The sequence below is a fragment of the Nipponia nippon genome, unplaced genomic scaffold (genome assembly GCF_047370975.1).
Source record: "Nipponia nippon isolate SJK-2023a ecotype South Korea unplaced genomic scaffold, ASM4737097v1 scaffold_13, whole genome shotgun sequence".
NCBI lineage: Eukaryota > Metazoa > Chordata > Aves > Pelecaniformes > Threskiornithidae > Nipponia > Nipponia nippon.
This window is the reverse complement of record NW_028262324.1, coordinates 15209205-15235568: the sequence shown is the minus strand read 5'-3', so window position 1 is coordinate 15235568 and position 26364 is coordinate 15209205. Positions and strand designations below refer to the sequence as shown.

At 45.4% G+C, this 26364-nt stretch overlaps 1 protein-coding gene across 1 annotated transcript; it reads left to right on the top strand.

Annotated features, from left to right (window-relative positions):
* Window positions 1–454: 454 nt before the first annotated feature.
* Window positions 455–4793, top strand: LOC148056561 (uncharacterized). Its single transcript, XM_087750154.1, has 6 exons — window positions 455–636; window positions 731–790; window positions 984–1328; window positions 2065–2140; window positions 2605–2691; window positions 3443–4793. Exons 1-6 carry the CDS (start codon window positions 462–464, stop codon window positions 3888–3890), a joined length of 1191 nt encoding a protein of 396 aa, XP_087606280.1. The 5' UTR covers window positions 455–461; the 3' UTR covers window positions 3891–4793.
* Window positions 4794–26364: the final 21571 nt, after the last annotated feature.

Sequence of the window (26364 nt, the reverse complement as noted above, 5' to 3'; positions counted from 1 at the left end):
CTGTAGCAAATTGCTGTAGACCCATCGAAGTCATTTGAGTTGTGCTGGTTCATGCGGGCAGAGGATCCAGCCTGTCTCTGCTTGGTGGATTATCCTGTGTCTGCTCAATGCACCCTGCGTGAGAGCTGGTCCTGCCCGACCCCAGGTGACACACATCATGGCTGGAGCTGCATTTCCTCTTCAAATTAAGCTGGGGCACACTAAAGGCACATGGAGCTGTGCCCAGGTCAGCCCCAGGACAACGTCCCAGGGAAGGGGTTTAGGACAAGGCAAGCACAGAAGGGTAGGAACGGGAAAGGAGAAATAGATGGTAGAAAAGATTCAGGGACAAGTATTTCACATTTGCAGGCTGCGCTGCCTCAGGTAGAGCATCATTTGCTAACCCTCCCAGCCATGGGAGAGCACAAAGCCGTGCTGTGACGCTCCCCTCCTGCTCCCTCCACACCAGGTGGGCAGCCCCGATGTCGGCCAAGCTCTACGTCCTCATCAGCTGGCCTGATGGCAGCCGGGTGATCAACATTGAGAACATCAAGGAGCCCCGCAAGCCCTTCCACCTCTACACGGTGGGCGAGCAGGTGCTGGCCCGCTGCCCCGGCTTCAGTGGGCTCTACTGGGGGATGGTGGAAGGCATAAGCGGTGAGTGACACCCCTCTAGCTTTGCAATTTGGGGCTGCTTAGGAGCAATCTTTAGAAAACAAGTTCAGTGCTGAAAAGTCTTCTCTTCCTACAGAGCATAAAGATATTTTAGAGAAGAAGCTGCTGGAAGATAGACAGCTCCTGGAGAAGTTAAGTGAGTAGGGTCTTTTGAAGATTGCACCTTTCTGTCTCCATTGGGCTTTTGGGGTGGGAGGATGCTGAGAGCATTGTAGTCCAGGCATAAATTTCACAGCCCTACAATCAGGATAAAAAGCACTGGGCAGGAGGTGGGAGATATACAACACTGATACCCCATTGCACATCTTGAGTATCCGCCTTGCTTTCAGAAGAAGAACCTGCCCTCCACAGCATGATGCCGCCCCAGCCAAAAAAGTCCAGGAAAACCTTCCCAAAATGGACCCCGGGGAATGCATCCAAGAAATACCACGGCGACAGGACTTACCCTGCCAAGCCGCTGCTGAGGGCAGCCGAGGGCAGCCTGTCCCACGATGCCGGCAGCTCCTCCATCATCAAGGAGAGACGCGCCCTGGGCAACGCGGCAGGAAGGCCCCGCTCGCTGGCGGGGCCCCCCCACCCAGCCAGCGCCTTCACACCCCCATCCACGTTTGTCACTGTGGCCATGCCAGGGACTTCCCAGGGTGAAGAGGACAAGGCTGGTCCAGCTACCAGAGGTAATCGGGGCTGTAAATGAGGATATTGGCTTTTAGCTCTCTCCTGCCTCATCCTGAATGGCAGGTTGGGATGGGGACCTTCAGAGCTGCCAGGAGACCTCTGCTTTGCTCCAGGGTTGTGTGTGCTTTCTCCCAGGGCTACAAAGGTTAGAGATGAGATTTTCTGGTCCTTTCCACCTGGGAGACCTCCTGAGGAAAGCTGTCTAAAGGGAGATGCCTGTGTGATAGCAAATGATATCTACTCTACCAGGCACCAACTCTTTCTCCTGGGCTAGCAGTTTTTTCTTCACAGACCAAAAAACAATCCAGCCTACCTGAATAACTGTGAAATACCCAAGTCCTTGTGTCTTAATTAGCTAAACCTTCTCAAATTTGCCTGTTTCCCTGCTTTTCCATCCACTACTACATACATTAAATGCACTTATAAAAACATGCTAGTGCTTTATCTGCCTGCTAACAGCAGTGTCTAGAGGCACATTGGCTCTGCTTGCCTTGCCCACTACGTCTTTTGTGATGGGAACAGAAGAAGCTCTTGAGATACCACCTTTTTCTAATAACAAAATCCCTATTGTTCAATCCTAGAAAGCATGTCTAGATCACTCTGTTTGTACAAAGGGAATAACGTGTTGCAATGCAGTCTAGCAGGAGTGCTTAGATAATCTGTTCTGGAGGCAGAGGGATTCCGGGCCTTTTCAACAGCTGGCTTGTTCAGGTTGTCTCCCATCCCTGCCTGTAGATTACGGTGCCCTGCCGATGAAGAGGAAGTCAGATGGCACCTTGTCCCAATGCCAGCAACACATCTGTCTGAACAGGTAACGCTTAAAAGTGCAGTGCAGACCCTGAATGTTTCACACCATATATATTCATTTCATAGTGTAGGGTCTGTCCACTCTATTTCCGTGCCCTGACGGTGCTCACTTTGAATAGATGTTAATGTAGACTTAAGCCCAAAACGCAAAAGATAATGGGAGCTTGTGTGGGTACACACTGCAGAGCAATTGAGTCCCTTGTGCTCTGGAGTCCTGATCCCTTGGTGGGTCAAATGGGAGGTCCCCCATATCTGTGTGCTCTGCGTGGAAAGGCGGGTGCACAGGAGGTTGTCCGCATGAAGAAGCATTGATATTTCCTCTCAATCCATTTTATTCTCGCTGTAAATGAAAACAGAATTGACTTTGCTTTGAATTTCAACCTTTAAATTACAGATAATTCTTATCAGGAATGAATATGAACATGAGCTTCTTGTGGCAGTGCTTTTTAGCTTGCTTGTTTCTTCCAGCTGTGAGGAGAGAAAGCTTCACGCATTGCAAGAGACGGATGACTTCGAGAGAGTTCAGAAAAATTTTGGTCCCCCTGAAATGGAAAGGTAATTAGCAAAAGAAGGAACTCGTTCTTAACTGTGTTTTCCTCCTCACTACAAGAAAGAGCAGAGAGACCACAGCTGGGTGACAAAACGGTGCAATTTTAGAACTAAGAGCTGCTGAATCTCTATGTAATCAGAGCCAGGTGTTTCTTTCTGATTGTAGGGCTTAGAGTTAGAGATGCAAGAAGGCTCTAAAACAGTGCAGAAACTACAAAGCTTTTGCCTATAACAATCAAAATGACATCTATCATGTTTGAATACGGTTGTGTGTTGCTTGCTTTATCGTCCATTACTTTGATGACAAGTATCCAGTGATGAAATAGCTGCTAGAGATGGTTTTTCTGCAAAGAAATGGGTGCCAAAAAATCATGTTACAGTATTTGCACTGTCATTTCCCACGTGTCGTTTCATACCACAAGTATGTGCCTCCTGGGACTTTCAGGATAGGGCTTATATCTTTCCTTAAAACTGAAAAGAAAACTGAGCATCAAAGTCTCCACACATGCATGATGAGGGGGGATTGAGCATTAAACTCTAAACATTTCTAAGCTACTGAAAAGTCCAGACCATGTCATTCTTCTCTCCTGCTTTGCTCCTCACCCAGGCATAGCTGGATGGGCAGAGAAGTTGTCCTGTCCCTGCTTGCAGGAGGCATGTAATTACTGCTTCGGTGGAGGTGCTACGTCCTTTAGCAATATCCACAGTGAGGCCATGGTGTCTTCTTGCCTTTACATGGGTAATTTTAATGTTTCAGAGCAGAGAAGATAGAGCAGCTGGAGAGGATGGTGTTGGACCTCCAACAGGATGTCCTCTCTCTGAAGAAGAAGGTGCAGAGGCTGGAATCCCTGTCCTTCCAGGAGGAGCCCCACCGGCAGCCGTGTGAGGTGGTGGAGCTCTTCAACGGCTACACCAAGGAACAACTCAAAGAGACCATCCGGTTTGACCAGAAAATCAGCACTGCCTGCAAGACACTGCTCTACAAGCTCTTCACATCCGACTACATCCAGAGCCACTCCATCACGGGGCGGAGGGGCAATACTTTCCGAGAGGCGAAGCCCATGATGGATGAACGCTGCATCAAAATCATTAGGGTGCTGTTGAAACAGAAGTTTGGAGATCACCTCAGTGACACAGTGATCACGGAGAAGATACAAAACGTGCAGAAAGCCCTGAGGCAGAAGTTTAAGACAGAATGTCTCTGATACATGGGGGAGTTGGTGTCTCATCCTGCCGTGCTCACTGGTGTACCTGAGCAGTCCTCCCAGAAAAGATGAGTCCGATCTGCTGCTGTTCAGCTGATTCCCCCCAAGGAGCCAACCCAAGCGAACCGCACGCTAAACACAACACAAACCTTTCACTGCCAAACCTCTGCCCGCATTAATCGAGCGGGCAGTTTGCCCAGCTTGGCTAGGTTTTTGCACATCTGCTAGCACTTTACAAGTTCCTTTCCATCCAGTCTGTGTGCAAACCTCACTGCAGGGTGCATGTAATGATCTCTAGGCCTTTTTGATGGACATGCTCAAAATTTGAGGGTTCCCGTTGGGTCCAAGTACGGGTGAGTAAGTGAGCTTTCTTCCACCTTGTAGTGGGTTAGGCAGAAAGATTGGCTCTGGGGTAGGGAGTCCAGATGCGGATGGACTTTGTGTCACCCAACACGGCTTCTCTCTGCATGCCTGTGGTCGCCTCCTTCTGCCTGTGGGACAATATTTGCTCTCTTTCCTCCCAGTGAATGTGTTTCACAGTTTCCTGCAGTAACAGAAAGGCAGACTCATTAAAACAACACAATAAAACCTTCAGAGAAGGATAATTTCATTTTTCCTTCTGTTTTAATGTAGCTGTATGGAAGAAGTGTCTTCACTAACAAAAATCTGCTGAACAAGAGAAGAAGTGGTCACCATGGAAATGACTTTACATTAATTTTCCTTGCAAAACCAGATTATTTCCATGGAGAAATCCTGTACATTTTCATGACATAAGAGCAAGGGATGGAGGACAAAATGTGGCCCACTCTAGCTACGCAGTTCCTTCAAAGATCAGACATATTATGAACACAGTTACTGTAATTTAAATACAGTATTTATATCCTAGTTAAGAAATTCTGCTGTGTGAGAGGCTATAGAGAAGGGCTAGAAAGACAGGTCTTTCCCTAAATAGTTTAGAGCTGGAGTTTGGGTGGGTTAAATGTGTTTTTTAACCTTAAAAGAAAATAAGATGCTGACACCAGTCACCTAACTGAAGTGCTGCAAAATACCAAACATTCCTTTTTAAAGAGGCTCCTCAGACAAGAAATTGGTTTTCTAAGTTTAATTTTTAAATTATTCAGGAAAGGAAATGTCAGTTGTTTTGCATTAATCGAAACATTTGGTTTAATTTATATGTTTTGTTCTGTTTTCAAATATTTAGTTTCTTCACAGCTACATGAGGAATAATAATGCAAAATAAATGTATTGAAAAACGAGGAGCTGTTTTGAAAGAAAAAAAAAAAAGGAAATGTGTTATTTTCAGCATTTTTCTCCCCCCTCTGCCTTTTTTCTAGTTGAGAAACAAAATCATTAAAGTAGAGTCAATGCTATGAAGCATTTCGATTTTGGTGGGAGTTATGCTTGCCAACATTTTTGGCACTATTTTCATCAGATGTGTTTAACAGTCATGCTAAATTGCCGTAGCCAATAACTGAAGATATTCCTTCTGTTTTCCCAGTGCAAATGCTTTTCCTAACTCTCTATTATGCAAACATGCCAGTGATGATTTCTTGTTTGTATGGACCTTGACTTGAGCAGCAGCTGGAGCAGGTCTACTGTGATCACTTAGAGCCAAGAGCGCAGCCAGTCCTTGAAAATATGCTCAAACTGAGCAGAACTGCCCCCAAACCTCCTCAACACAGAAATACCCCTTAAAATACAGCTGCCTTGCCAGAAATGTTACCTTCCTACTGCAGGAAAGGCCTTTGGCTGGTATCACTGCTCAAGGAAGCACCCCAGGAGATGTTTTTAATGTTGACTTATCAAAGAGAAGATTGAGGAGGCACAAATAGCCTTATTCTGCGGGTGCTTGCTTTGGCATCAGCCCTTGGGGCTTTTGCACACCTTTCCTGCAGATTCTGCTTCTCATTTCCCCAGTGACATCGTGCGCCCTGCAGCCAGCAGCGTGACAGCAGGGAGGGACGGAGAGAACGAGTGCCTCAGACCCACCGCAGCGAGGGACCGCCATCACCTCCTGCGTGACCGGGGCTGCATCCAAGCCGTTTCCCTGGGCACTCATTTTCACCTTAATCTTCCCTCCCAGTGCTTCATCAGATCCCCTGCCAAGCTGCAGCCTTGAAAGCCAGCTCACAAATGTTATTTATTAAAATATGGGCTGCTGCTGTCCTCCCCCGCTGAGTCCCCTTCGACGAGCTGCAGATCATTACTGCAAAAGGAGGGAGAAAAAAGACCGAGAGGACGGACTTGCTGCGGGGAGCGATGGCTCCTGAAACAAATCATCTCTAATCAGCTCCTCTGGAAGCAGATGAGCCGGGTGACCTTCCTGCTTGAAAGGCCCTTTGGTGGCTCCCTCGGAGGTAAACTTCACAGCCTAACATGCTTACTGATATTCAGCAGGTGCTCCCAGGAAGCAGGGCCAGCGGCGTGGGCTGATGGATGCTCCCCGGCTCCGTGCACAGCACAGCCACGGCACTAACGAGCCAACACTCAAACAGGCCCTTCTCGGCAATAAAAGTTGTCCTTAGTTACTCTCGAAGGCTTTGATACAGCAGAGAGGGCTGAAGAAAGGCAACGCAGGCGGCTTTTCGTTAAACTCCGTTTTTAAGGTATTTGTGAACCAGAGGCAGCATTTCCAGGCTAATTGGGAGCACTCACAGACACGGATGATCAAACATCACCGTGAGGATGCCGATGCTCTCACCTCCCTGAACTCCAGCTCTGGCTAATCAGCCTCGAGAGGGAAGATCACACAGTGCTGAGATGTGGCATCCCTTCGGGGATGAAGGGTCAGGGAAGATGGAGGAGGAGGAGGGTTCATGCCAGAACCACTTCACTTGGGGATGTTCAAAGCCCATGCCTCTCTTTAAGTGACGAAGGGCAGCTCCACTGAATTGTGTTAACCTCCCACGTTAAAGGAATTACTGAGAGAAGCCGGACAGGTCTTTCTGTTGAGGTGGATCGCTCAGCTGAACCCCCAGCACCTTGTTAAAAACGATGCTCCTGTTCAGCTTCTGGGCCCTCTGGGTGCAGGAGGACATGGGCAGTGAAAACTAGGGTCAAAACTCAGGGTGGTCTTCAAAGAAGTTTTGCACTTGGTTCAAAAGCAAGCAGAAATGGGACTTGTCAACCTTTGCAAATATAGGACAGGCCTGAAACATCCAGTCCTCCCTCCTTTCAGCAGGAACCAGTGCAGCAATGCTGTCCTCAGTGGTTTGCATGATTCAGCCAGGGTGTGCAGCAGCTGAGCATGGATCTTACAGGGCTCTGGGGCTCTCTGAAGGTCCTTGGTCCCCAGCACCCCAAAACACTGCAGTGGGGCACTGCCACCCACCACGTGGTTACGCCTCTTGTTTCCTTAGGAACCTGTGCGTTACTCCCTGGCAGCAATGCTGCCAGCAATATACAGGTTTTTAGGGAAAAATGGGCACCTTCCCAGCCTGCTGTGTATCAGCCTTTACACTTCAGCTGGGCCACTGCACGAGACTTCAGCAATTTTCAGTTGCAGAGGTGCTGCTGACGGGATTGCTGACTTCACGTGGGAAAAAACCCAGCCAAAACAAGAGGGAAATTCTCTGGTGCTTAACCCCGTTTATTTCAATTTTAGCTCCTTGACTCTGCCAGGGAGATTCCAGCGTCCAGCACAGGCAGATTTTAATTTGCCCGTTTCTTGGCTTACAAGAAATGCACACCGCTAAGTCTCTCAAGATCTGCATTGTGTGCATCCCTTAGAAATTGTAACATAATAGTTTAATGAAATCATGCAAACTGTGAGTATCGGCTAAAGGAATAATATTAAAATGTAACTAAATCCCTTCTTGGGTTTTAACCAAGGTTTAGAAAGTCTGGCTGCCTTTTTGTGAGTCCCAGACAGCCGCCGCCGAGGCTGTCTGATGCTCTGAGGTTGCTCCGTGCCCTTGGAAAAATCTTCCGATGCAGAATTAGTGGTGCAGCGGGTGGTGGAAGTGTCTCGTGCTCGTGGCTTCATCCGGTTTGAGATGCCTTGTCACACAGGTGGAGGAATGGGGATGCGACCTATAGACAGCTCAGCTGGGGGGGCAATGAAGTATTAAAAGGACAAGCCTTGGTCTGTATGAGCTTGAAGCTGTGTGCCATCTCTTACTGACATTCAACACACAACTACTCAGTGTTACGAGAAGATTTTTTTTGTTCTGGTAAGTCTTTATTTTATTTGGCTTCAAAAAGACAGTGGAAGAGAGAAAATGGACATACAGATGTGGCCCCAGAGCTATATGTGTGTATTGTATTTGCACTTCTGAAATATTTTTTGACAAAAGCCATTTTTTTATAATTTTACATTTTTCTTGAAAGCATAACTGCATATTTTTTTCAGAGTGCATGCACATACCTGGTAGGTGTGCAAATATATCAGATTTTATAACTTTAAGCAATCTTTCATGTCTCTGCTTCAGTCACATATTCATGACACATAATTTTTACCAGTGTTTCTCTGTCTGCAGTACATGATTACATTATTCTGACTCATATCTCTCTATCTCCCCATCTATTCAGAGTCAAATGGAACTGAGGAGATCGTTATTAAAATGCAGAAAGCATAGAAATAAAATTAACCAGAGCACCAGTTCTCTGTGTGCTAAATACACTGAGGAAATAAAAGGGCGTTCCACTTCTAATAAAATCTGGATATGAATTGCCTTATAAGAGCTTAAACGAATTATATTCAGAGGCCAAAAAGAGAGAGCTCGGAGCCCGCCAACTGCAGGATGACTGCTCTTGTTGCCTTGATGTGTAGCACATCCAAACATGCCATGAAAGCTTTGGAACCAGGTGTGATGTTCTGCTCAGAAAATGATCTTCAGGACTTGAAACACTTGAGTCACAGATCCACAGGTGGTTAAAGCCGCTCCCAATGAAATATTAATCCCATTGAGGTTGCCGGAGCTCTTCCCGCTACCTCCTGAGGGCTCAACCATCGCTTTGATTCTTGCCCAAGTCCCTTGATGGTGGAGGAAGGACCCTGCAGAGGAGCTTCTCAACCTTGTGCTTGCCCCACTCTGATCCTCCCAGGGTCCCAGAAAGGATTTGGGGTATGGACATGGTTTCTCAGCTTCTTCATCACAGCGGTGGAAGATGAAGGCTGGTGAGGAACATGTCCCAGTTCATCTTCCTTGTAAATCCCCAGTGTCCCCTTGTCAACAGCCTGTACATGCCTTCCCGGGACATCACCGTCCTTGTGAAATGCAGACTGGAGACATGCTTTCTTTTAATTGTATATTTTATTGGGTGGGTTTTTTGTTTGGCACAGGTTGTTAGCTGGAGCAAAGGGGACTGTGTGCCTAACTCAATGACGGAGAAATTAGCACCCCACAAAGCCTAGGACTGCATGGTGCTCATTGATTGTTTCTCTTAAATATAAGCAGTGTAGCCCAGAGTGTCAGGCATCTGGGGGAAGAGGAGACTGCAGAACCGATGTGCTCCTGGTAATGAATAATCGTTAAACTCCAAAGGAGTTTATTATTATTACCATTAATTCTAGCTGTACTGTGCCCAGAGACATGGAAGGTGGAGATAGGTGAGTTCGTGCCCTACATATTGCAGGTTAGATCTTATCCTGCTAATATGAGAAAATCAATCATTTCTTAAGTGAGAAGTCTGATAAAATCACTGACTTCAGTGGAGCAACATCATTGCTATTATATGTTCAACAAGCTTGCTGGAATGGTGCTGGAGAAGGGTCAGATCCCTCTTCTGTATGTCTTAAATTCAGGAGTTAGTTTGCCCTCACTTTCCAGGAGGCAGGATTTCCCCTTCGTGCTAACCTGCTCCTGTGCAGGCTGGACATCTCCCCATCCCATTTGTTATCCTCCTGAGGTTTTTCATATCCTGAAGTCAGGAGCAATTGCCAAAAGTGAAGGAAAACCATAGAAAGCCTCCTCCAGCCATAGCACAGGCGGGCCAACAGTCAGAGGTTTAATGTTGTTCCTTTAAAGTGGTTTGGACCAAGAGTAAAATACTGTTATGATGTGGGAACCCCGCTCTTTGTCACACTCCCAAAATTACTGGAGCGTGTTCCTTTGTAACTCACCGTGTTATGGAAATGCCCCAAGCAAGAGGACTCATTCGTCTCCTCGAAAATAAAAAGCAAAACTAGCTATAAAACACCCACAAAAAATGCCTGCTGTAATTTGCACAGACCGAAAGGGAGGTGCAAATTGCTCTCTGCTTTTTGGGTCTTTATGCAGCATCTTTCCTAATTCTCTCTTGAGCTGAACCAAGAAGTTGGGTTTGCTTTCTACAGAAGTACTGCCTTTCCCTTTGGAGATGTTTCTGTATTTCTTGGCTCAGAGTGGAAGAAATGAATATCAATGTATTCATGACCCTTCCAACGAGACCATTAGGGTGAAAAGTGAAGTCAGTCAGTTTAATGGGTTGTTTTGGTAGAGGAATTTTGCAGCTTATTGTAGTCTTGCTGTTAATTCAACTAATTCTAATTGATATAATACACACTGCTGATTAGTTTATACTTTGAGGACTGGGCTAGGAACATTTATTTTCAGGAGGGAAAGCCATTCCTGAGAGGCCCAGCAGCCCCAGGGGCAGACCTGATTTCTGGTGAAAGATTTGAGAGCTGAGACTGTCTGGCTTGTATTTTTTCTGTAATTTCTGCAGGCCATGACTTGCCCTCTTGTGCCTGCACAGCTTGGAGGGCTGCATTTACCAGGCCACTCGAGAGCCAGCAATACAAACCAGAGTAAGGTGGACATCTCCAAAGCACTGAAACAGGGCAGGGACCCAACAGTACCTGCAAAGCTCACTTATCATGACTATATTGGTTTATATGTTTTCAACTATTTTTGAAAACCCCGCAGTTTTGAGAGCCCTGTCCACACTGCTAATACAAGAAAATGATTGTTTGCAGGTTCTGTTGTTCAGATTCGCCCACTTTTATTAGGAACTTGCAGCAGGCTCAGATCTGGTCCCATGTTCATTAAGTGAACGTAGGGAGCAAGGCGGGATGGAGAAGAAACAATCAATAGCGAAAAACCTTGTTTGCAGACAGCTCCGGGGGTGAAGGTTTATTTCCACTCTCTCTGCAGATGAAGGCTGATGTTCAGAAGTGCTCAGGAATAACACGGAGCTGCCTCTGACCTGAGCAGCTACTGGTGAACTGTATTTTGCAGCTCCTGGAGGCTCCAACTTTCCCGGGGTCCAGTGCAAAGTTGGGTAAAGTCAATGTCAGTAATGTTAAATATCTTTTGCTGGTAGAGTTTAACTGGATTTGATCCCTGGATGAAGAGAGCAATTCAAAGTCATATCTACACGCTGTTCTCTAGGAAAAATAACTCACTAGCCCTGCCTGCCCCTGCAAAACTGTATCATAAATCTGGAGTAATCTTTGATGACAAGCGGCCTGGAAAGTGGGAAAGGAGGAAGCCCATGTTCTCTTGTGAGAAGCAAGATAACTTAATTCTCGATTAGGAAAGACAGCAAATGGAGGTACTTCCAGCTGCACGGACATTATCCTGACAGTGCCTATTAAAGTTAAATGCCTAATAATGACAGTTACCATGAATTAGCTACAGAATATGCTTTTTTGTGTTTCGTGGTCCCTAGGGCCAACATGCCAGAAACTTTTAAAGAGAATAAAAACACAGAAGGGGAGGCCTCCATACGGGCTCATTCTGAATTTGTAATGCCCGGTTATTAAGAATATCACACAGCCAAAAAATCACACGTGATACCCATACGGTACAGGTTAAGCGTCCTCATGCTCTGTCTTTATAAGTAAAATCATGGACAAGTGGATGGGTCCCCAAATGACAGACTGAAACATACCTGAATGCAGGAATTGCTTTTTCATTTTCTAGCCTGAAAACTGGGTTGATGTTTTTGGTTAGCCACTGAACCATCAGCTCTTCCCTTCTATTTTGCAGACTGCCAATGCAAGGTCCGATTTTCATTGCTGAAGCCAGTGTGTTTTGCTCGATACCTTCAACCATCAGAAGTTCAGATCCAAGAAAAAGAAGTTAGCAGAACTCAGCCGGATTCAATTTTCAGTTCCCAGATTTCAATTTGACAACAACAATCCATAGGAAAAATGCAAATATGATTTTTCCTGCAGACAGAAACGAGAGAGGGTGCTGAGAGCTCTCGTGCTGTTTGATCGCTTTAAAGGCTTGCCTGCAGAAAGTGAATTGGTGAAATTCTGCTTGAAATGTGCTGGATGTATTTACAGGCAAGGAGATGAGACGAGTAAACCTTTCTCAGCATGGAATAGCCTCCCCCAGACCTTCACGCTTATCCACTTAAATAAAAGGGCAAGATTTTTTTCTGGCTCGTCTGTGGATTCACCCTGTATACTTCTTGTTTAGCGATCCACTTCACCACGGAAAAAAGAATCAGAGAGGTTTCAGCTCTTTCCCCTACCCCAGCCTTTTCTGTCTTGTAAAGTTAACAAGTGATAATGCTTCATGATTTTTTTCACAGGCTATTGCTGCTGAAAATTGCTTTGGTGCATTGGGACTCTTATTCACTGGGTATAACAAGAGCTTTCTGCAAAGCAGAGGAATAAAGACCAAGAAAGTGGTGTGGCTAGAAAGCCTATAATGGTCTGACCTTTATCTTTTCTCAGAATCAACTTTTAAAGAGTGGGTCCTGTCCCCCCTTGCCAGGCATGTTAGGGATGAGCAGCACAGCTCGCTCCCTCCCTCTCTTGCCCAGTGCACGATAACTCACACATCCCAAAGGCAACGCTTGCCATCCAAATTGAGGAGTTGTTGGGAACTGGACAAAGCTTTTGCTTTGCATGATTAACTAAGCTTAGATCTATAAAATAAAAGGCCAAAGAGCGTATTACCTGGGGTGAAATTAGTCGTGAAGAGAGGCTGGGGCAGCTCTGTGGCTCCAGCCCTGCAACCTCCTCACCGCTGCTGTGAGCACGCCTGGCTCTGGGTAGGGGAGGGATCTCTGGGATTTGGGTAATAGATATTTCTTTTGAAATGGTGGTAGCTGAGGCATGAATGCAGCCAGGAGAAATGGGAAGGACTCTCTGATGTACCAAATCATTTGTCTGGGATGAGTCTGCAACAGAGCAAACCCTAGCCTCTCCTCAAGGCTGTAGTAAAGAAGATGTTTTGTATGCGGCAGCATTATCCCCAGCACGTGCATCACCACGGCAGGGACCTGACAGCCAGAGCCTGTGCAGGGAGAAGAGGGAAGATAATTTCTGCAATCCTCTTGCCTTTCAGTACAAACCCAACAAGTCCTCCACGCACCTCCTCATTGCCCCCACAGCACTGGCACATGCATATATACATACGGACGCTGGGATTTCTTTCCCGGAGCCTTTGGCTTCTTTCACTTGCTTCAAGTTCCTGGTTTTTGTAGTCCCATGGGGGACTTGAAATAGGAGTGGCTGCACAAGTGATACTCTATGGCCAGATTCAAGCCCATCAAGGTAACTGGTGTCCCGTAAGTGCTGCCAAAGCAGTGAGAAACAGAGGTGGCATCACAGAGTGCTGACTTTTTTGCCTTTCCGTTTTGGCACTGAGAAAATGCTTTTGGCCTCTTCTGTCTTTCAGCATCTCCCGAGGGAGCTGGACACAGGTGTTTCATAGCACTGCAAAAACAAAACAAGAGCTACCTAATACGTGGGTGAGGTGTAATATTTCACTGTCGATGTCCTTTTGGAAGGACACTTTAAGGCAGCTTTATCCCAAGCTTGCAGAGGCACTGGCTGTGCTGGGAGGCAGGGCGTGGGTGGCACTGGGGATGTCTAGACTCACAGTGTACCCTTTCTGAAGACATAACAGCTCTGGTTATTAAATAGCCTTTAAGGGAACAGGAGCAACTGCAAGACGTTTTTGTAGACCAAAGGTGCAGCTCTGGCAGGACTAAATATGAAAAGTCAACAAGCAGATTAAACAGTACAGTTTAGCTCTCAGAGCTGAGATATCCAGCCTGAGGCTTGCCACTGAAATTGGTTAGGAGACCATAATTGAAAAGAAATCTGATATTTCTAAATCTCACAAGGCTTGGAAGCTGCGGGTGGATGCAGACTGGGTGGTGGTGTGTACATGTCCACCCTATGACGAATGACTTCACCTTTCTTGTAGGCATCGAAGGACCATCTTGTTCAATATTACCATAGTAACTAGCACTTGCTTGCATCAAAATCTAGAATAAGCTTATTAATTATTTATTGCATCTACTTTACTTTGCCCATTTGTCTGTGTGGAGAAGGGTAAGTGTGTGTGTGGTTTGGATTTCTGGTTACTATTTTTTTATTATCTCATGCAACGAGTTCTCACATTCTACAGGTGACCAGCTTTTACATCCCATACTTGGAGAAGCAGTGCTCTGAAGTGGCTCTCCTCCATCATCTTCTACCAGATTTGGAGTCTGGCCTTGGTCAGCACCATCTAAGATTCAGTTCAGCCTCTGGATATTGAAATACTCTCACCGAGGTTTGGGGGTTTCTGTGGAAAGTCCCAGCCCTGCTGTGCAGACTGTGTTTAACAAAGTGGATTCAGGCACTTCTTGCCCCCAGTGGTTTTGGGAGCCACGTAGCCCCGCACACTGCGGTGGCTTGCGTCGAGGGGGATGGATTTCTAGATGAAAAAGCACAGCTATGAACTGAAGAGAGAGAGCTGGAATCAAACCCCAGTGACTAATTGAGCTGCTGGCTGCCAGCTGGACAGGAGATCAATGGAGAGATACACCACAATAATTTCATAAAGAATGGGGGCACATGTTGCATGTGCAAATATGATTGGAAATGTCACTGCATACCCATTCTTCAGGAAAAAGGCAGGGCAACAGCGAGCGCTCTCCCTTTTCATCTCCCCAGAATAGAACAGAATTTGCTCAAGGTGCCAACCTTTAGTTCTCAGAAGCAATTTTACTCCTTTCTTCCCTGGACATAAATGCATCTGTTTTCTTTTGTTATTCAGAAAAAAATGAGGAAACAAACCCTCACTTATTCCCACTGTTCAACTTTGATAAAACTATAGCTTAGAAAACTCTACATATTAATAGTGTGAATCACTTAAGTGAGGTACATTATGTTTTCAATTTCCATGATGCTTTTAGTGTAGGCAACTTATCAGGGGCTGCCGTTTAATCTGTTGTAGCAATCTTGAACATTAAAACCAGGTTATTTCACAAAGGGATGTATTCCTTTCACTGGGGAGGTTAATATCACCCATGATTATATTTGACATTTGGGCCTGGCATATTATTTTTCATACTGTGTCTGAACGTAACTACCTACTCTTCGCATGAACAGCATTTGAAGTGGGTACATTTCAAATATCTGCACACAGCCACAAGTGTCATCCTAACAGCCTCATCACTGTAAATAAGAAAAGATAATTTAATGAACAAAATGGTGAGGGTGAATTCAGGAAATGAAATTTTCTGTCATGGGTAAGCAAGCAAAGAAAAAATACTGTTGTTGTGCATACCTGCTGAAGAAACTACAAAAGGGGAGCGGGCGCTGTGCTCCTTGGAGGAGCATCTCCAGAGCATCGTCACTCGGAAGCATCCTTGAACAAACACTACTGAGATGCAGCCGGGCCTCCCAGCTTCTTGCAGAGGTTCGTTTCATAATATGCCCCACAACAAGGCTTAGAGGTTTGCTGTCACCAAGAAACAGGGATGTCTCTGAAGAGACATGTCTAGAAGCTGATGTCTCAGACTGAGCAACACTTCATATCCTTCAAAGCCAATGGACTCCGGCTGGCTGTCAGCACATGGCTGCTTGAGTATGAGCCTAAAAGAACTCTTCAGAGCTGAAGATGGGAAAATTCACCTTGAATCTCAGTGCTGGCCTGGTGAAGATGCTAATTCTCAGTTAGGGTAAGTGCCTTTCCTTTCCAGTCAAGGGAGCCTGTGTCATGGACACGGATGACTCATCTGTGTCTCTACACAAACAGATCTGCCAACTTCAGCTGCTGATTTTCTGTTTGCACCCCACTTGCTCCCTTTTGTCTTTGGGAAGAACAGGCTATTGAAGGTGAAGCTCTAGGTGCCATTCTTGGACATGAATTACTTGGGGAACTTACTGCCACAAGATCTCAGCTGAGTGAGATCTTAACAGAACGAGGGCCTTTCCACTTAAAATGCTAGCTTCTTGGTCCCGTTGCTGTCATTACCTAATTCTTTGCAATGTGTAGAAGCCAGCAGGGCCTTGATGTAGCTTTTGGACGTTTGGGTTTTTTTTAAATCACCGCTGTCCTATTTCTGCCTTTGTTTGTTCAGCTTAAAGCCTTAGTTATGTCTTAATGATCTATGAAAACAGAGCGGTGGACTGAAAGGGAAGAATAGGACATGAGGATACAGCAGGTCAGGAGAGGGAAAGAGTAAGTGGAATTAAATTACCACCAATTTCTGAGGCATGACAATGCATTAGTGGATTTCATGGAGGATTCAAACAACTGATCTTGAAAAAATTCTCTTCCCAAAATTCCATGTCATCAAACGTCATTTCCACAGTCCCGTCCTTTGATTTATTTTCAAAGCTAGCTGATAATGCTCCCATGATGTCTTCTGCCTTTGTCTTTTATCTGTTCCTATCACTGAGACTATAGTGGAGGAAAGACCCCAAACAGCAACGGCAGCAACTCTACCCTTCATGTAATGCAGTGCTGGTAATTTGAGACAAATGGGACTGTGCAGGACTACAATACCAGACCTGAGCAGCCAACGAAAGAAAGAATACCCAGTTTCCAGGCTCTCTGAGCACAGCCTGAGTAAAGACACCAATACATGGAATCAGAGCCAACTGCCCTTTGCTGCCTAGCATAGCACAGTGCTGCTTGGGGAGACCATTGGATAACAGAGGGTGTCCTGCAAGTGGAAGCTCTATTTGACAAATCTGAGTAGAGCTAATCAAAATGTAGAGCTTCATCAAAATGAAGCCATTTGGATTAATTGCAAAACTCCCTGAACCCAACAGGGCTAGGGTTTCAGCCTGAAATTCCCCTATTGCTCTTAGATTTATATTAATACAGTCACAGAGTCGTAGAAAATGGGGGTGGGAGAGGGCATCAGGACATCATAGAAATCTGCTCCTCCATCTCCTTATATCTGACCTGTCATTTCTTATCCTATTTTTACAAATCTCATAAAATTGGAGACTTCATTGTTCCCCACGCAATTGGCTGCAGTGCATCAGCGTCCTTGCTATTAGGGAAGTTTCTCCAATACCTGACTCCTACCTGGCATGGGTGAGGGCAGCCCCAGAGGTCAGTTCAGGGTGCAGATAACCTTGCCTGTCATTTCAGAAGTGGTCAAGTGGAATATTTTATGTTTTATAAGACATACGTTTGGGCTACCTGATGGCTTTCTGTGCATCAGCCCAAAATTTTAAAATACACCTGTTTTCACCTGTGCCACAACATTGCTTAAACAGAGCGGCTCATGGAGGAGAGCGGCTCTGGTCAGGGGAAGCCCCCTTGTGAAACGCACCTCTGGACCCCCTCTCCCCTCCTCCTTGTCCCCAAAAACATATGCATCTGCATTCAGACCCGGTTCCGATGGGGTTTGCTGTACTTATATTGTGGGGGTTTTTATGACTGCAATTTTGTTTAACGTTGCCCCTGAAGAGCTCTGTTGTGTTTTTCAGAACTCCAAGTACAAGAGCTCCTTGAATCTTTCCCCTAAGTGTTCCTGTTGCTGTCAGGAAAGAATATTAGAAGAGTGTGGTCCTGACTTCCACTCTCTCATTTGGAGTCTGTGATTCATGTTTTATAGCATCCCGCTCCCATTACCGCCAGCTCTGCTTTCCCGGGGTTCATTTTGCAGCATCTCATACAGTGGGGGGGACTAATGAGTTTTTATGTCCCATGGGTTTGTATCCTTTATCCCATATCTGTCCCCTTTTATTTCAGTAACCTTAACCCCATTCGGACGAGACAGGGCAGAGGGAGGGCTGCTCTCCCGCTGCATGGATGCAGACAGCCACCAGTGCATCGGCAGCACGTTGCCAACAGAACGTGCAAGGGATGAAGTTTTCTAGTTTGTTTCATTTGCTTTACTTAGGTCATATTTTTCACAAAACTTATATTTGAGACCCTTCCTTCCTTTCTTTTCACCATCATTCCACCCACAACTGAATGATTTTAAACATTGGTAGTGAACTGAACATGAGAAGCAACCGGACCAACCAACACAGTTGCAGAAACCTCATCTCCTTTGGAAACCAGGATAAAAATCCAGTTGCAATGATTTTGAAAGTGCAGGGAGGGGATTCATTGGCAAATGATGCTACAAATAATTCCTACCAGGGGATGCTTGTGAATACCATTTGATTAGAGCTCGTGAGCATTGTGGGGTGGAACAGCTGGGCTTGTTAATGAAAATGCCTTTTCTATCAACATGCAACTATTTTGCAAGGCAGGATTATTTTAAACAAAATAATTATTTGTGAAAAAAAGAAAAGATTTCTCTAAAATCACAACATCTGATTGTGACATTAGGGAGCGAAATGTCATTTTGAATGGACTTTTTGGAAGGAAACTGGGTATTTATAGGCATACTTTGTAAAAAGAGGTCAGAACAATTGTCTGAATTGAAGAGAAGCTCATTAAGTTTTTCTTTCCCTTCCTTCTGCCAGGGCAAGCAGCTGCTCTCAGGCTGTGCTCAGTGTGGACCTCTCTGCAGACCGGCAGTGCCACTGCACTGGTTGCAGGCTGCACAGATGAGAAGTGCCATCGCTCTCCTTGCTAAGAACGGTCCCCAGAGGGGAATGAGCCCTCCAGCCTCAAAGGCAAGGATTGGACTTTCCTAGTAGGTGGCAAAACCATCGGCTGGATGAGGCCATTATTTCATTTCAAACTTATTTGGTTAGAGGAGGAGACTCTTGTGGTGGTAGTGAACTAGGAACATCTGAGAGTCTCCAGTACTGGTGACTTCCCTGGGTTTCTGTGCTCAAGCTGGGGGACTAGGGTTTCCATCTAGGGGGTCCAACACAGGAGCTTCCCCCATTCATCTCCAAGCAGTGCCACTAGCAAACCCTGTCCTGCTCCATCACTCCTGCTGCAAGGGTGAGCTGTGTTCCCCCTGGACCTGTGCTGAGTCCCGGTGCTGCCGGAGCACAGCCGCCTCCTCCTCGGGCATCCTCTCCCCTCTCTAGCTGCTGATCTCAGAGCAGGTCGCTGTTTTTCTAAGCACTTTGGTGAGCTTTGCAATAGTCATGGGCTGAGTTACTGAGAGGCTGAGCTCTGCTTGACTGAGCCTTCCATATTCTGGGAAATGAGATAAACTCTGGCACAGGCTTTGCATTGCTAATTAGCACACAGTAAGTGAGTTGGCATCCTGTGCAACAGGCACTGATGATGCACTAACAACACTGGCTGGTTTTGCCTGGTGATAACTGGGATCAGGGCAGGGATAACTGGGATCAATTTTATTGAACGTCTCTCCTGCATAAAACCTGTCTGACATGGAGGGGGCATAGTGATAAAGTGGGACATCACCGCCTTGCCAAATCACTTCTAAATAGTGCACTCCAACCGCCTTCCCAGGCCAAGAAGCTGCAGGATATTTTTACCACGGACGTGTGCAACAGGAATGGACACTTCAGGCTGTGGTGTGGACTCTGCTTGTTTTCTCCCAAGCTGGCCCCAAAATCATCCCAGAGTCCTGATTCCTCCCACCTCTACCAAACAGATTTGTGCCTGCAGCTCAGCTGCTGGGGCTGGAAAGCATTTGGTGTCATGGCCACAGCTCATCTTGCAGCATGAGTGAAGCCAAAAGGTCTAGTTAAAACACGATGGAGGAGAATGGTCCTGACAATTCGATTAATGCAAGAATTGGGAGATAAAAATCCAGCAGAAAATGTTACGTACATTTGTACAGATGGTACTTAGTAGGTGGAAAAATAGTGTAATGATGGCACTTTCTCTGAGAATTAATACAAGCCCGTTTAATTGCTCAGGGAGAGCTAAGGGTGAGCACGTGACTGTGTGCTTAGATCTTCACACTGGCTTTTATTTTCAACTGTTCAAACCCAGGACCACTTTAAACTGTTTTTTGTACAAATAAGAGTGAAAACAACAACAAGTCCTTCATCGTGAAGTACAGAAACATTATTCTTCTCTCAGGCTTCTTTGTAAGTCATCGTATATCACGGCTGCAAAAGCAAACACTAGCCTGCCTGTGTGCACACTAAATCATATTAAGCTCCTATAAAATACAATTCTTTCCCCACGGACACAAAGTACTTGCTGAGAAGCTCAAGGATACCATGAACTGACCAAAGAAGTGAAGGACTTTACATTTTTTTTGTAAATCTTTCTTTTTTGAAATCCACTCCCCGCTCAGAGCCACCTGCTTCCTATTGCTGGTAACGAAGGCCAGGCTATTTAGCTCCAGCCTCCCATTTTGCTCTTCACTATTTGCTGGCTAATCAGAGCTGCTTCGCTTGGGAAAATAACTGTTTCTACGCGCAAGCCTGGCTGTGATGTGCTTTGCTTTAACTGCTTGGCTGCTGCATGTGCATGACCGCATCCATGTGCCAGATGCAAACAGCTGTGAAACCTGCGCTGCATAAATGCAAGTCTTTTCCTTTTGGTTGTTCCCTTCCTTAATCCTGGCAGTTTGGGGTTTTGGTCAACTGCTATGTGAGACCTTCTTGGGGCCACGCGGAGGAAGCTGGGTTGAGCAACCCTGGGGTGCAGTGGGGTGAGGTGAGCTGTTCCCTGAGGTGGGAGCTGGGGTTGCTTGGGGTAAGAGAGGCAAAGCCCAGGCTGGGCTTTTCCTATGGGGCGGAAAGTGCGAGCAAGCCACGGATCAGGCTTTCTCTTCCAGCGTCTGGCAGTGCAAGCCCATTTGAAAGCTTGCTGGGGTCTGGTAAGCAGATAAGGCAGATGGAGAAAGGGAGATGGAGGTTCTGAAGGGAGTGGTATCTCAGGAAAAAATTTGCCTCTGCTCGGAAATTTAAGTAGCTTTCTCAATATTGCAGGGAGGTGATGGGCTTTGCTTTATCCACAACTGGAAATCCAGGGCAGAGCCAGGGTCCTGCCTGTTTGCTGCCAGGCACCACAACTTCGGTGCAGACAAGACTGGTATCTCCTCATCCCACCTTCACTGACCAAAGAGGAATGGCCCAAAGTCCTCAGGGCATCTGTGCTAGCAGCAGTGAGGAGAAACTAAGCCTTGGATCCTGCCCTCCTCCTGCTTGGCCATGGCTAAGCTGGGGCTCTTCCCAAAGCGGGGCTGGTCCCCAAGCTCCTGCCTCCATCACCTTCTCTGAAGGGCTGGATGGTTCCCCATCCTCCCAACACTGACCCCAAGGGCTGGATACACCATTTCAATTTCTCCCTTCTCCTTTCCTCCCACCTCTGACCACCACTTCTTCCCCAAATGCTGGGGCAGAACCTTAGGATTATAGATTTCTCCAAGGGAAGAACAATATTTTATAGGCATAATTTTCACCATTTAAAGTCATGCTGCCACAGGATCAATAATTACCAAGAAGCAAAAGTAGTTGTAATCTGACACACTGAGGTTTTATTCAGCTAAAGGAAAGCAAAGACTTTTGTTTGGGAGGTTGGTGGGTGTTCTGGGGAGAGGGTTTTTCTTTGTTTGTTTGTTTTTAAGATATGTCTCTGGGCAGGGACCAGAGAAGTTTATCTGAATCTCTCAGTGTTTCTCTGCCCTTGCATAAGTACCTCGTAATGACTATGTATGAACAGCTTCTGCTGGCGGATTTTGTAGCTACATTCAATCAGCACTAGTAATTACTACAGCATCTATTACTTCTATTTAGATGGAAATCTAAAAAAAACCCTGGTGTTAGAACTCAGACTGTCCCCTCTTTTCCTCCAAAGCCCTGTACAGTCCCTAAGGCAATGAGGACCAGTGGTGGTGGTGGGACCTGAAAGGGAAATAAATACTCAAGGCTTGTGTAGAAGCTACCAAAACCACCATTTGGTACTTTTTTTTTTTTTAACGAGGCTTTGAGATGGGAGGCAGCTGAAGTGGAGTTTGGGAGACCAGGGCTCTTTTCAAGGCACATTTGGGTGGGTTGGGTGATGGCTGCTTGCCTCAGTTTCTCCTTTGGGAGAAAAAGTGCTACTAAAAAGTTAGTTCACGTGAAGTAGGGGGTGAGGTATGTCAGTCTCATTGTCCTGGCTCAGAAACCTTATTTGTCAGCGATGACAGCTTTGTTTTATGCGAAGGAGCATTTATTGAGTGTATCAGACAAATTCTAGCAGGAAAGCCCTTGGAGACATCACACCCAGCAAGAAGGGCAGATATAATGTTTTTTTCTCTTGTGTTATTCTTAATCCCATCAAGTCCTAGGAAGGGGCAGAAGCAGATAAAAGTTCCTCTGTATGCAGTGAATAGACGTTATTAGTGCAAGGTGGAAATGGTACCTCCTTGCATGTCAATATTTGACTGGAGGTGATGTGGGGGTGGCATTGATTGCGCTTCGGCTTTGATGCATTGTCACTTCAAAGCACAAAACTCCCCGAATAGTTCAGGCTCCGCACAGATGTTGGCAGGTGATTATAAATCCATGCAGAGACGGGAAAAACCAGTCTTTGGGGAGAGCTTCAAAGCTGAAGCTGAGAATATTGCAAATGTTTTGAAATATTTCAAAGTCTGTCAAACAGGAGCTATGTTTTTAGATTAGGGTAAGGCACATGTGGGCTAATTTTGTAAGGCTCTCCAGCACTTGTCGATTATGGATTCTCTTTTAATCTTTAAATAGCTGCACTTCTTGTTTTCAATAAAAACTTCACAACTCTAAGAAACCTGACACAAGCAAGTGTTTCACCATACGTTTAGTCTGAAGACAACTCCCAAATGACTGCATTTAGTGAATTCTACAGAGCCTTTTACTAACACAAATCAGCAAATAGGTCTAAGGAGGGGTTCCCAGCTTGCCCCACACGGATCCTGCACCACTCCTTGCACAGGGAAGGAATCAGTGCCAGGAGATGGCTGCAGGGAGACCACAGCCTGCTCGCCGCTGTCCTCCTCCCCATATCTCCCATTTTGCTCCTCTGCTTATTCACCTTCATCTTCTCAGCTCCGTGTTTTCCCAGGCAGGAGAGGGATGCTCCTGCAGGAATGCTGTGCTTGTATGGGATTACAGGAGATGGGGCCAGTCATGGGTAGAAAGGAGTGGAAGGTGTTTGCAAATTTGGCAGCTTCAGGGAATTAATTATTCTTAAAAATTAAATTTGAATGGGAGACACTGATTCTTGCAAAACGATCAAACTCCTGGTTGCACCTTCACAGTCCCAGGATAGTTTTGGACAAGGTTGCTGAACCTGGGTGAATCACAGGGAATTAATCCTCAATGGGGTGAGCTAAGTGGTTTAAAGATCCCTGAGGTGCAAAATATTCCTGGTCCTGAAGAAGAGAAAAAACCCAAGAAGATACTTTTGACCTACTGTTGCTTTCAGGATCATCTCCTGAGATACTTACCTGCCAAAAAAAGAAAGGAGTCTAAGTTCATTTGCAGCTTGTTTTCAGTCCTTGAAAGCCTTTGTTAAAGGCGAAGGCAATGCTCATGTCAAACTGTTGGGTTTTTTTAAACTCTCCTTTAATAATTTCTTCTAAAATCTGTAATTTAGCCAGTAGGTAAGTGACTGTCCTGTATTCCACTCATCTCTCCTGGTGGAATTAAAATGTGCCTTCAAAAGAAGTTGATTTTTTAATTGAGGCATACAAAGAAGGTGTGCAGGAAATAATGCTCTTTCCATACAAAGACTTTTGTGACTTAAAAAAAAAAAAGCCTATTCACACCCCAAAGGGAGTGAAAAGGAAAAATCTCAGAAATCATTACTGTTACAACCCAATGTCAAACCTTTTTTCTTTTTGAAAAATGTCACTTCAATTATAATCTGTATTTCTGAAGCAGAATTTTCACCATTTTGTGAAGAAAATGGTCAAATAAATACATGAGATGTTAATATTACTCCATTCCACCCTTTCAAAACAAGAAAAATTCCTTTTAAAACACCAAGAATTTTGTGTGGAACATACCTCTCCCCCCCAAAAAAACCTGCATAGTCAGCGGAGTCTCTGCTTCCTATGCTGTCTCCATAAAGAGGTGAAGTGATGGCACTCTAGTAATGCCTTTCTTCTTGCTACTTGGAAAATTGGATTTTGTCCGACATGCCACAGTGCACATCGCATTGCAATGAGGAGGGAAGGCAGCGAGCCAGCTCTGCAGCTGGCGGGATAGCAGCATGCAATAAATCTTATGGTAGTAAACATGGGATCAACATTTTCCACCTGCACTTTTTTTTTTTAAGGAAACTAATTTTTTGATTATACAAAATCTCATTGAGACAGCTTTCCTTAGAGAATTTGGGGGTTTTATTACAAATGTCAGGCTTATTTTGCTTAACGTGATTCCCCCTTCCATAGATGTACCAACTTTCCCCAGTGTCTCATCATCAGCTATTGTCAAGTAGTGGAGCTGGGCGATCATATGAATATTTAGGGTTTTTTTTTATTTTCTCCAGTGTAAATGTGGACATTTCCATAGTGATACAGGGCTGGGAGATGCTGAAGAGCCAGGAACTGGGTCAGGACTGGGGATTGAGCCCTGCCTGCAATGGGAAGGGCAGCATGCTTGCTTCCAGTTTTTAGAAGCAAGAAAAAGTTGCTTGAGTTTTCCAGTTCAATTCCTCCTTCGTTCAGAAGATGTCAGGAATACGGTAACATCGCTTGGGCATCCAGACACAATTTAGCAAATGCAGTGCTTTATTATTAATAATAGACTAGCAGACTTGAACAATCCTCGGGTGTCTTTGTACCAACCCAAAATTGCTGCTCTGTAAATACTACTGCTAAATCCTTCATGTAAAGGAAGAAAAATGGGTTTTAAACCTTTGTTTCCTTCCATACTCCACCAGCCTGTTGGAAGAATATCAAATCTGAGATCTGGACCAGGTGAATAACTCCTGAGATAAGCTGACACTAACTGGGACTCTGACGGATGAGGCATGTCCCTGGGAAGCAGGAAGATCAGGGGATGCTGCCTGTGGTCCTCTGCGGCCTCAGATGAATTACTGGACATCTTGGGGTTGCTGTGTCTGAGGTCTGTTTTCCGTGCAGCCTTTCAGCTGGTCTCCTGGGAGACCCCCAGCCTTGGTAGACAGCCGATGGAGGATTTCTCCTTTTGCTGATGGTTTGCTGGGGTGCTTCATCTCCTTTCCTGCTAGGAGTGGGCATTGAATTTACAATGTGAATTTGTCTGGCGGCAGGTTCCAGCTGCTGCTTTTTTACTACCTGTCTCTGGTAAATTAAAAAAATCCTAGCAGGTCATCACAGCGGGGAAACAGGCTCTGGTGTTCACCCATAGCACCAAGTTTCTTCCCCCACCTGTCCCCTCTTCCCCACGCTTGCTGAAGATCATCACCACGCTCATCAGCCTTGCAGGAGCAGCGTAGACCTTAGAGAGGAGCCTGGACCTTCTTGACTGATGCAGTTTCAGCACAGCTTCTCCCTTACTTCAGCTGCAAATCACCCACCTTCCAACATTACCCACCTTCACCAAAATATATTCCAATTGGCCTGTTTCTTGCCCTGAGTCACACCTGTTAATGTTGCTTTTTTTTAACTGCCTCTGCCCTCCAGCCAGATGCAGCACCCGTCTAATTTTAGTCCTATGAGTCACACCACAGATTTTTGACAGGGAAATATTTATTGCCTGTTAGCTGGTGTAGACACCCGCTCCGCACCTCCCAAGGACCAACACGTCTGCTTCTGCTCTAGCTTCATTAGTGGTGTCAGTGTAAATATACGAACAGCTTTGAACTTGCAGGGAAAGACTTTTAGCAGCGTGCATGACCACAGCCAACAGCTCCACTAATTAAAGCATAGTGAAGGACCGACTGCTAATGGAGTGCCAAGTGAAACACTTCTGTAGCATTTTTTATTCCTCCTTTTCCTTTCTGCATGCAGAAAAAAAATGAGTGGGCTTCTTGAACCTCCTCATTGTAAGCTAATGTGTTACTTGCTTAAAAACCTGTCAAAATCAAGAGGAAAGAATAATAATTTTGATGTCCAGTTGCATGATTTTTTTCCCTTTAAACCAAAGCATTGTTTTAAATTATTTCAACCACCAAACTTATTTAGCAGAGATTAAAATTCAAAATGAGTTTAAGAAAAGATAAGAATAATTTAGATTGTTTTAATTTCAGTTATCTTTGTGGGAGTTAGTGCGAATGGAATAGAAAAATTCATTTGGGTATCAGTGGTGGTAGAGAGCAGAAAACTAGAATTTGAGCCTAAAAATCAACATGTACTTATATAGCTGTGATATTTTATTTTGCTGGAATTCTGTATTTAAGATACTTGAAGAGCCCAAGACATTACAGAAATAATGAAAAAAGAAATGTCCTGCTTTATAGCAGGTCTAGGCCAGTGGAAATAGATATGGCTTCTTTTGAAGGCAGTTTGCAGCATGGGAACTTTAGTTTGATCTTTGCATTAGCTTGCAAACCTGATCTTGTAGGTACCTTCT